Source organism: Festucalex cinctus, chromosome 5 (genome assembly GCF_051991245.1).
Source record: "Festucalex cinctus isolate MCC-2025b chromosome 5, RoL_Fcin_1.0, whole genome shotgun sequence".
Lineage (NCBI taxonomy): Eukaryota > Metazoa > Chordata > Actinopteri > Syngnathiformes > Syngnathidae > Festucalex > Festucalex cinctus.
Genome location: NC_135415.1, coordinates 14,061,717 through 14,073,803, shown reverse-complemented (window position 1 = coordinate 14,073,803; position 12,087 = coordinate 14,061,717). Strand labels below are relative to the sequence as shown.

Here is a 12,087-nt window from a genome sequence, read left to right as displayed (position 1 = left end):
TTTTTGTTGTTGTTGTTTTTTTTTTATGCTTGAGCAGACAAAAGGCTTTGATCCAGCTTTTCAACTGCAAAGAACAGTTGCAGAAATGGTAGTTATTACACAAACGGCCAGCAGGTGGTAGCAGAGCAAAGGAGATCAACCAGGGCCATGTTGAAAAAAAGCTCAATTCGTCACAATTCTAAATAGATTTGTGAAAATTGATTAAACTTAGCTATATTCTAATGCTAATTGCCGCAAAACGGAAATATATCGAAATATAATTTTTTTTCCTGCTTAAAGAAAGGACATTACTCTTTCTTTTGGTAGGTTCCATGTTTTATAGCAATAGAACACAATATTCTGTGGGCCTAGCAAAATGAGTCAAAATCCAGTAAAACAGCCGGGAGCGAAGGGGATTGCTGCCGTGAAAATGCTGGGCGCGAATGAGTTAACGTGTGTAAATTACATATCACATGTTAAATGAGGCTTACTCATACAGATACAGGCATAAATTACAATTGTATGAGGATAATGGTGGTGACCTTTGCTCCATCCATCCATCCATCCATCCATCCATCCATCCATCCATCCATCCATCCATCCAGCAAATAAACGCGCATCGTCTGAGCTTGACTCCAGCCGGTAGGTGGCAGTAATGCACACACATGTTTGTTTGTCGACAGCAATACAAATAAAAGAAAAAAAACGGAAGTAGTTCGCATAGTTGCTAACGCCGAAACGACGACGAGAAACAAAGAGTGACGTTAAAAAATTGTTTTCCGCCGTTGGGTTTTGAACTGTTAACATCAAAATGTTGAAAGAATTGGTGAGGGAGCGATTGATTGCGGCCGCCGACGAAATCTTCGCATTGTTTGAAAGAACGATCGCATCGTACGAGGAGCAACTTTTTCGAGCCAGAGAGCAGAGCGAGCGACAACGACGACAACTCGAAGATGTTTACAACACTCACATTGCGATACGCGGTGAAGGTCAGTTTACGGTTTACCACAAGATAATAGCTCTTCAAGTAATGTTAAATGAGTACCAGTACCGCTCAAATATTGACATTTCCGAACATCCGAAACAACAGAGATCCATTTACACAGAGCCACACAGTTGGGGCATGTGAAAGTATCACAATCACGTGACGCCAAACTGTGTTTGTGTTGTTCGTGTTCTGCAGACGTCGAGGAGGACGATCCACAGCCCACACACTTGAAAGATGGAGACGAACATCCACAGCCCCTCCACTTTAAGGAGGAAGCGGAGGAGGATGACGTTAGCAAGTTCCCACTAACTGGCCTCTACTCGGAGAGTGAAGACAATGAAGACAAACCACCTGAATTGTCATGGCTTCGTCATCGCAGTCCGAGTGGAGAGCACCGTGGAGGACCACCGCCAGCTCACGAAGTTGACGACAAACAGCAGAAATCTTCCCGGAAGAGAAAAACTCTCGGCGACAAGGAAACGTCAAAAAAGCGCGAACAATATTTTATCTGCTCAGTTTGTGGCAAAGGCTTTGCTAAAAAATCAATATTGAATCGACACCTGATAACGCACACTGGAGAAAAACCTTTTCCTTGCTCAATTTGCGGTAAAAGGTTCACTCAAAAGCCAAGCATGATTTCGCACATGAGGATGCACACTGGAGAGAAACCCTTCCGTTGCTCGTTTTGCGGTAAAGGGTTTACGCAGAAGCCAAGCATGGTGTCGCACTTGAGAATACACACGGGGGAAAAACCCTTCAGTTGTTCAATTTGTGGTGGCAGCTACTCCCGTCGCTCCAGTTTGACTGCACACGTGCGCACACACAACACGGAAAGAGTCAATGTTTTATAATTGGTAGCGGTCTACTTAAAATAACAATTCACTGTCAGCCATTTTAGATTATTTTGACATTTTCCAGACCCAGAAGATATTGTGTTCAGTGATTTTTACTGTATATACACCGACTAACTCAACCAAATGAAAGAACGAACTCCCCTTTCACCAGGAAAAAAAAAAGTTTGAATTGTCTTTTTCAATTTTTTCTTTGTAGCAAATAAAAGCCTTCCTGTGTAGTGACTCAGAATACTTTTACTACATTGTCCTGATTTACGTGATACCTTAATTTTCCACTGACTAATTGATTGACTACGTGTGAAACGACAAGCGCTACTGAGAACACAATTCTCGGTACATGCGGCCTGTCAAAATGGACTACCGCATGGTATTGTGGGTTATATTACTATTTATAACGCAAAGGTTGAACTTCTCTATTCTATTTATTTATTTACTTACACACCTACTTATATATATATATTCATTTTTTTTAACTGCATGAACTATTTTTTTTATTACATGTCTAAGATGGATGGTTGCATAGATAGATAGACCATAATGCGTGTATGTTAAAACTTCCTTTACGTCTTGCTACTGGCCACACATTCATTACAAAATCTCTCCCCCTCCCTCAACAGGAGAATAAAAGATTAAAGTGTTGCATTATTTTCACAATTCACAGACATACGCTTTACGCTCATTTGGCCAGCCACGAATTTTATCCAAGCGTAGTTGCCGTAGTTAGGCTGACCTGCTGCGCATGCGCGGTATCATTGTGTTTCCCGATTGTTTGTTATGATGGGGAGAAAGTGTAAGGTCGTGGGTTGCTGTAACAATCCACTGGATTTCGAGATGAGGCGCCGGTGGTTGCGTTATTGGCCGGGGGGAGAACTGCAGTGAACTTCCGCCTAGAGCCGGAGTTTGGAAACAACATTTTACGCGCGATTCCGACAACTTCTTGGAGTTTGAGCTGGGCTATTCTAAGGTGCTTATTTTGAAGAGTGAGGCAGTGCCCAACCTTGCACTTCCACGACGGAGCCAAAGCTCACCGAAACTGTTGCCTCGCCATCACAGCGGAGGTTACGAGCGCCAAATCCAACCTGTGGTGAGTGTTTACTTTTTCCAAATGTTAAAAATGAAGATTATACTATATTGGATTTGATGATTAGTAGCAGTGCATATGCAGCGATTATACCTTTCTGTTATTGTGATACATTTTTCGTAAATAATTTGCAAGCACACTGGTTTATTTATTTTTTTAACTGTCAATTTCGAACATCCGGGTATTTTTGATATTTCCACAATGCAACTGATGCACGGTGAAAACTAACTACTTATTGTATTGCTTTTGCCTGTGCTGGCTATCATACGAATAAGGCAGAATTTTATAGTCAGACGACATTGCATCACATTTTGAAATCGAAATAATCCAAAACCCAATTCTTTTCAATGAGCGGAGAGCTTCCTTTCACCAAGTTGGCCGCCATTTGTGACTTGTGACGTCTACATTTAGGGGTAGATGATCAACAAATATTATCACCGACAGTTATAAAACACAGCACTTATTATTATTATTATTATTATTATTATTAATTCTTTTTTTTTTACAATCATAAAGCGCTGAATCACTTACAAAGATAATAACCAAAAAACACCGGGGTGTAGATACGACAGCGATTCTGCTGCAGTTTTGCTTCCACCGAATGATGGCATTAGTGAAGTAAAACAAATGCTGTCTCTCGAATGTTCAGACTTTGAAATATTTACAGTGCTTGAAGCAAACAGAAATTAACTATACTACAGAAACTTGTCTTTCTGTCTTTAGTAGCACGGTGTATTTTTTTTTTAATAAACATTATTTACTCTTTATATGTTTTCAGCCAAAATCAACCCGAGAAATTTGCTTGCCAGACTGAGCGTGTCATCAATAAGCATGCATTTGTTCAGGCTAATCTGAAACCTTGCAGGCGTAGCAAAGGTGATTTCTCTTATTACAGTATACAGTAATGAGATTTTTATTGCAGATTTGCTCAATTCAAACAATGTATGTTTTTTTTTAATATTATGAACGCTATAATAAATATTTTTGCTTGATTTATTTTTTATTTTATTTTTTTACAGCCCTCCAGGCCCGAGCCCATAGCCGAAGTGTGTCTTGTGACACTGGGACTTTCACGGAAAGCCCTCTTCCTGAAAGTCCCAAGGCAAGTTGGACAACACTGAAACGAAAATGGGGCGAAGTGTCTCCTTTGGACCCCAGCTTCAACTTGGATGACAGCTCTGTGAACTCTACTAGGTAAGAAGTATATGTAGCTTACTTTCTAGTTTTGGGGAAAATACAGTTAGGCCCAAAAATATTTGGACAGTAGCCTTTTATTTTATTTAATTTATCAAAAATTCAGAAGGAAAAAAAGCGTTACATGCAGTTAAATTCCTTCTTGGATGAACATAACAGCTCTGTTATGAGTTTTTAATAACATAACAATTTAGGGTTAGCAATAATAATTTTGCGCATTGTGTCGTGCAGATGTCCGGCAGCACAGAGGGAGCTCCAATTTGAAGCCGGAGCAACCACAGATCCCCACATTAAGGAGGAAGACGAGGTCAGCAACAGTCCGCCGACTGTTGTTGTCGCGGTGAAGCGTAAAGACGACAAAGACAGACCGCCTGAGTCGTCACAGCTTTATCATTTACAATCCAAGTGGAGGATTGCCACCAGACAACCTCTTAGCTCCACTGTCACACAGCGATGACGTGGAAGAAAAACCTTTGGAGTGCGACACGTACGGTGTAGATGGAGAAAAACCTTAAAAATGTGACAACCAAAGTAAAAAAAAATGTAGACAACGTGCTGCTTTGTTTCTTTCTCGAAGAGATGGAAAATAAGAATGCAATTAAACTTATTTCTATAATTGAAAAATATACATGTTATGTGAAAAGCCTTAGCTTTTTCTTGTGTTTTTTTTTTATTGTATTTTATTTTACATTGTATACTGGTTACTCTTGAAAATTTTGTAGTGTGCTACGAAAAAAGCCATGATTTGAGTATATGTGTTTATCTTTGATACAGATGTGTATCATGTTTGAAACAGTTTTTGTGGAGGGCTATGGTGGCAAACCGCCGCAAGATGGCGACCGTCAAACGTACCAGAAGATGCAGTGCTGCCGTAAAACCATTATCGAAGAAGAAGGGGGAAAAAAGTTAACCTGAAACACATAGGAGTCCACCACATTGGACCACGCGGGTCAATTCTTATTCCTGTACTCGTTGAACTGCGCACAACATCAAAAATGTTGAAAAATTTAGTCAGGGAGCGACTGATCGCGGCCGCCGACGAAATCTTCGGATTGTTTGAAAGAACGATCGCGGCGTACGAGGAGCAACTTTGTCGAGCCAGGCAGGAGACCGAACGACACCGACTACAAATGGAAGCTGTTTGCAACACTAAAGTTGTGCTACGTATTGATGGTCTGTTCAGCAAATTTCTAATTGACATTACATTTTATATACCTATTAATGGCATCAAAGCCGACGCGCTTGTTGTACTAACAGCGAAAACAAAATAATATGAGCTTTGATTAAACATAAGTATTTTTTCCCACGACTAAGAGTGTCGATTTGCTATTAAAAGACGACACATTCGTAACGCTTTAATTCATAAATATTCACTTTGGCTAGAAGTAGAAAATCTATATGAACTAACCGACGGCAGCCATCTTGATTTTCACAATCAGCCAATCAAAACGCTGCCGTGGCGTCACGTGACAGGCTCACTGTCACGTGAACCACCTTGTTCAGTTTAGAAATGTACCCTAACTCAATTCTCCATTTTTAAGTACTTTCAAGTACAGTGTATGAAAGTCAGTGAAAATATGATGTATATTAAAAAAAAAAAAAAAAAATATTGAAGCAGTCTAAATCGGAATTGCTACCAAGTACCAGCTCAAAAACTACCGTACTTGATCAAGTCCCACCATAAGGTAGTTTTCATCAAAAACGAAGCATAAGTTTGTTTTATTCCTGAAAAGTATTTGAAATAGTATTTATTTATTTATTGTACTAAAAAACTTTTAAACATTAACTATGCATTTAAATATTGTAAAGTACAAAACTGTGTTTAAATAATTGCATTGAACAACACAGACAAGTTTTAATCTAAAGGATTCAATTCCAATGTATTGTTGAAATTGCAATAAATAGTTATTAAATAAATTTAAAAAATACAATAAATAGCTTCAAAACTGGCAGAATGGCAATGTATGTGTGAGCTAAACTGTGTTTATTACGCGTGCTTTGCAGACGTCCAGCAGCATGGGGGGAGCTCCAGTTTGGAGCAGGAGCATCCACAGCCCACCCACATTAAGGAGGAAAAGGAAAACGCTGACGTGACCAAGTTGCCTCTCACTGCGGAGAGCGAAGATGACGGGAAAGAAACGTCTAAGTTGTTACAGCTCACAGATCGCAGTCCAAGTGGAGGACCTCCACCGGACGGGCTCTTAGCTCCGCTGTCAGACTGCGATGTCACCGAAGAACCTCTGAGGAGCGACGCAGACCACGAAAGTGACGACAAGCAGTCGAATTGCTCCGAAAAGAAGACCACTTTTGGCAACGAGGAAACGTCAACAACGTGGAAACAGGGTTTTTCCTGCTCAGTTTGCGGCAGGTGCATGTCGAACATGTCGGTGTTGATAAATCACTTGAGAACGCACACCGGGGAGAAACCCTTCCGCTGCTCGATTTGTGGTAAAAAGTTTTCTCAAAAGGCAACCATGGTAGCACACGTGAGAACGCACACTGGAGAAAAACCTTTTTGTTGTAAAACTTGTGGTAAAGCGTTCACTCAAAAGCAACATGTTGTATCACACATGAGAACGCACACGGGAGAAAAACCCTTTAGTTGCTCCATCTGTGGCGGAAGATTCGGTCGTCGGACGACTTTGAATTTGCACATGCGCACTCAACACAAAGAGAAGAAATAAATGAAAATACTTACACTTGATCAATGGATAACCTCACAAGCCAGATTGATAATTGTGATTCGCTCAAGGGAGTTCTTCACATGATCAATCTGGAACTTAACTCGGCAGATCCGTTCTGGAAAGGAGGGACATTCTGTACACTTAGTGCTGATTGGATGATGCGGGCATCTTGTGCACGTTTGTTTTGACCAACCACGGGCAATGGATGAAAATGTCGTCTTTGGTCTCATCTTCATTGTGAGTTCACGTTTCTGGTCTTGTTTGGATTTATTGCACATGGTCCAAAACTGTTTTGTTCTTCCTCCTCTTTTATTTTGTAATTCCACTGCCAGCCAGTCGAGGGGGGCACACTTAATTTTGACACTAACTTTGACCAAAGAAGAGTACCAAAAACAGGAAGTAGTTCAAGCACAGCCTAGTTTTTGCTGAAGGTTAATAAGGAAATATGGAAACTTTGAACTTATATTTATGTGTTCATTCTGTGAATGTTAAAAGCAGAGCTTCAGTTTAAAAAAAAAGTGATGCAGCCATCTTGGAGTGGTATTTGAAATTTCAAAAAAAGTTTTTGCTCAAGGTTATTGATTGAATATCAAGCCCTCTGTATGACTGATTTTTATGCCTACAGGAATCAATGGCTATAGATTTTAGATATAGATGATAGTTTTTATAGTGTACGTCTTTGGTCATGATTCTTGATGTGTATTTTGAAGTAACTTTGGAAAAAGCGGGATTTGTTTACTGTTAGTAGGCTATTTAGAGGAATCGGTACACTGCAATATTTTTTTTTCTTAGCCCTTACCCTTATTCTCTCAATATGTTTAAATGTGTTTGTATCATTTTAAAATTGTGTTTGTTTAAAGATTTTTTTAAAGAAAAATATGTGCCATGAATGCAAAAAAAAACATGCTTAGTGTTTTTTTAATTTATTTATTTTTTTTTTTTTTTTAATAAACATAATGGATTTCACTTATCGTGGGGTTAAGTGAAATGGAACCAAGGACTGAGGATGAGTGAGTTAAAGGTAAATCGATGATTGAAGAACAAGTTAAAATGCTGATTAAATCAATTTGATCATATAAAGATAGGACAGATAGAGATATCAAATTATGTAAGTATAAAAGCACAAGCATTACAGATGGAAATTTGTTAGAATAGAAATATATGTAATTATGAAGTGTAAAAATATGCCACGAGAGCAAATTATAGAAAAGTATGAGTTTACATGAATATTGCAACAACAACAAAAAGATAAAATGGGGGGAAACATAAGATGAACCATTTATTTAACTATTTTATCTATGAAGGGGAGAGGGCCAAATCTACCATTAAAGAAGAAACATTTGAGAGGATTTTAATTCCGACGTTTTCATTTTTTCCCCTTCACAGTACTCGTCTTGAGCCGTCGTCAATACCGCCGCAAGATGGCGGCCGTCTAACGTACGAGCAGTGTAGCAGTCAAAGCACCATTGAAGAAGAAAAAGCCGGAAGTTAGCATAACTGTCCTAGTTTCGCCTGGAGCGGATGACGAGGGACAAAACGCTAGGTTAAACTGTGATTTTCTGTTCTCGATAAACTGCCTAGAATAGATTGGAACACCAAACATGTTGAAGGAGTTGGTAAGGGAGCGACTCATTGCGGCCGCCGACGAAATCTTCGGACTTTTTGAGAAAACGATCGCGTCGTACGAGGAGCAACTTCGTCGAGCGAGAGAGGAGACCGAACGACATCGACTACAACTGGAGCATGTTTGCAACGCTCAAATTGTGATACGGGTCAAAGGTTTGTTCATTAACATTTCTCGTTGCAACCATTTATTAATGCAATAAATTGTTTTTAAACGGCAGTAATTTATTTTAAAATCAATGCTGTGTGTAAAGTGGCCAATATTAATAAAATTGTGGCATAACTGTGTTGTTCCTTTTGTTTTGAAGGAAACAATACAAGTACAACTTTTTTTTTTTTTTTTTTTTATGAAAAACGTTATTCGCCCCCCTGTTGTCATGTAATGTGTTGACTGATATTGACGTCACATAATCTCTCGCGCGAAAATTCAGTACACAAAAACGTTTGCTTCGAAGTGCAACACCATCAATGAAAATAAATACTGACGTCACGTGGTCCTCACTCAAATAGCAAACGGTGTATTCTGTGTCCTGTATTAGTACAAAAAAAAAGTGTTAGGCTATTTATTTCAGTCATTTGTTTCAAAAAGTGAAACTTGCATGTTACATAACTTCACCACAGTACAAAAAGTAAAATATTTCAAACCTTTGACAAAATAATAATAATAAAAAAGGGTGTTTCACAAAATAAGAATCAAAGAATATCGTGACAATCTAGCTCAACATTATAGGCTCTCTGTGTCCCAGTTTTGTAAACTAGTTCATGCAGAACAACTGCAGTTTTTCCTCTGCCTTTCAATGGTCTCAGTCGAGTTCAGTAGGCTTCGGATTCATGGGGAAGACAGCTGACTTGACGTTTCTGCAGAAAACCATCATTGACACTCTCCATAAGGAGAAAATGGTCTCAAAAAGAAATTCCAAAATATGGTGGATGCTCACACGGCACGGACATTAAGAGTAAGGGAACACGTGTCCTGAAAAGGTGCACAGGAGAGGATGTCGAGCAACAGTGATTGAAAAATCTAGGGGATCTTCCTTAAGAAGTGGACTGAAGCCAGGTCAGTGCATCAAGCACAACCGCTGTCTGCATGACATGGGCTACAGCTGTAAAATTCCATGACTCAAGCCACCGCTGAAACAAAAACAACGTCCAAAGTGTCTGTGCTGGGCTAAGAATAAACAAAAAACAAAACAAAAACACAACTGTTGTGTAAACTTGACCCAACAGTTGAATTACAAAATGGACCCAACGTTGTTAAAGGTACTATTTAACAAGAACTTGCATGTAAGGAGACATTTCAAATACAACCTGATGCTTGTCATCAGAGGAGCACGCATGAATAGGCCGTTCCCCATTTGCTTCATGCAGCTACTCACTCTTGAGACTGCTGGGTTATGTTTTATTTTTAACCCAGCAGTTTTAAGGGTGCCCCAGCCGCAGTACATCTTGGCAAAGTCACAGAGGAGGACGTGACCTGCTTTCATCTTTGCTCTCAATCAAAAGATAATATCCGGATGTGCTACTTAAATACAAATGGTTATGTTTTTGTGACCGTTTTGTTCAGCTGGGATGAACAGACAGGAAATTGGAAAACGTTAAACCGGCATAAAATGACAAAGTGAAAAACGACTGGTCCCAGATGTTTAGAAAGGAATATTAAGTATTGCACTTTAAAGTTCAATAAATTTCTAAAGATCAGTTTGCGTATCATAATGCTCCATTTCAATTTGGTGTGCTGCTCCTTCTGCTCTACCCCTCTTGTCCACTGGGGTGCAGTGTAATACAGAAAAATGAACAAAAGTCACCTACATCCAACAACAAAAATACGTTGCATCAGCAGCATCACTGAAGCGCCTCATGCACCCTATTTTTAAGATTAAATCAAACTATATTTTTTTTTAAGAGTACTTTTTATACATGAACAATTGTAGCTCAAAGTACTCTGTGCCTCAATACCGATGACAAAAACTTCATTTTTTTCCCCTAGTTTAGCTGGAGAAAGTTCTCTGCTGTACAGGATTTGATGTGTTTTAAAAAGCAAATTCAATTGACTTTTTTTTCATCAGGGGACAGTAATAATAACAATACTTCAGATTTATATCTCACTTTTCTGGACACGCAAAGACACTCTGTCCCTCCTGGCAACACCACCGAGGAGGAGCATAATTGAACAATAAAGGGCCTAAAATTTAGCCTTGAGAATCACCACACGGAACTATTATTTAAAATGCAAAAAAAAAAAAAGACTTTGTAGATATAAGAATAATTGTAAATATGTTATCATACATTTGCTGCAATGAAGAATGCTTTGCTCTGCTCCACACTCACATTCATATAGCCTAGCTTCATGTTATCTTAACAGAAGATTCAAGAAGCACAAGAACCAGAACATCTAACGCAGCAGAATGGTTAGAGCCAGTCTGTTCAGAAATTATTGCAAACTTGACCACACATATTCAGCAATCTTCCACTCACATGCACACATTTTTTTTTTCAGAGAGTGCAGTCGTGAATTGTATCAGTCAGTTCCTCTCCTCTACCCTTGCGAGCTTTGAACTGTCTTCTCTCCTTTTTTTGTTGTGTTTAATAAATGTCAAACAGGTTAACCTGACACTGACAGTAGATGACAATAGAACGGAATAAATGTACGTGAGCCTAACCGCGTTTGTGTTGCACGTGTCTCGCAGATATACAGCAACAATGGGGGAGCTCCAGTTCGGGGTCGGAGCATCCGCAGTCCCTCGAGTTTAACAGGGAAGAGGCGAATCCGCAGCCCATCTACATTCAAGAGGATGCAAAGGATCCACAGCCCCCCCACATTAAGGAGGAAGACATCATCGAGTTCCCACTGACTGGCATCTCAGGGGATGACGAAGACGAACCACCCAAGTGGTTGCAGCTGCATCACGGTCCAAGTGGAGACCAGCGTGGGGGACCACCATCGAACAACCTTTTCGCTCCACTCTTTGACAGCGGGAACGCAGAAGAATCTTTAAGGAGCGACGCATATGGCGAAGGTGACAACAAGCAGTCAGAGACAACTCCTGGCAACAAGGAAACTTCGCAAACGCCTGAGCAACGTTTCGCCTGCTCTTTTTGTAATAAAAGTTTTTCTGCCAATTCCATCTTGAATATACACTTGAGGACACACACAGGAGAGAAACCGTTTGCATGCCCAGTTTGTGGCAAAAGATTTGCTCAAAAGCCAAGCATTGCAACACACATGAAAACGCACACTGGGGAAAGACCCTTTAGTTGTTTAGTTTGTCATAAAACGTTTTCTCGGAGGTATCATTTGGAAATACATATGAGAACACACACAGGAGAAAAACCCTATAATTGCTCAGTTTGTGGCGTAAACTTCCGTCATAGGTCCAGTTTGAAGGTGCACATGCGTGTACATAACACAGAGAGAATGAAAAAAGCTTCAGAGTAGTTTTTCTTTTCTTTTTTCTTAAGAACAGTAAATGTACTGTTTTACTGTGCTGTACATTACAATTATCTCCATCTCACACAGGTGTTTATCATTTTGACATTTCACAAACGATTTTCCCTTTTGTGTATTATTGTATAAATATGACAAATGTGAACGTCACCTGTAAATCGATGCAAAAAAAAAATGTATAAAACATATAGCATCACGTTTATGTCCGTTTATTTGCTGCTTTTGGTCCAATTTTGTCG

General features: G+C 39.5%; 1 protein-coding gene and 2 long non-coding RNA genes across 3 annotated transcripts; all 3 read left to right on the top strand.

Moving 5' to 3' along the window:
- The first annotated feature begins 635 nt into the window (after positions 1-635).
- On the top strand, positions 636-12,044 carry LOC144019139 (uncharacterized). Its single transcript, XM_077521981.1, has 4 exons — positions 636-968; positions 1,163-1,803; positions 8,367-8,559; positions 11,091-12,044. Exons 1-4 carry the CDS (start codon positions 791-793, stop codon positions 11,837-11,839), a joined length of 1,761 nt encoding a protein of 586 aa, XP_077378107.1. The 5' UTR covers positions 636-790; the 3' UTR covers positions 11,840-12,044.
- Positions 2,550-4,736, top strand: LOC144019065 (uncharacterized). The gene is made up of 3 exons (XR_013283583.1): positions 2,550-2,905; positions 3,922-4,096; positions 4,328-4,736. It is a non-coding gene; the product is annotated as an uncharacterized LOC144019065 (long non-coding RNA).
- LOC144019066 (uncharacterized) lies at positions 4,936-7,746 on the top strand. The gene is made up of 2 exons (XR_013283584.1): positions 4,936-5,269; positions 6,101-7,746. It is a non-coding gene; the product is annotated as an uncharacterized LOC144019066 (long non-coding RNA).
- Positions 12,045-12,087: the final 43 nt, after the last annotated feature.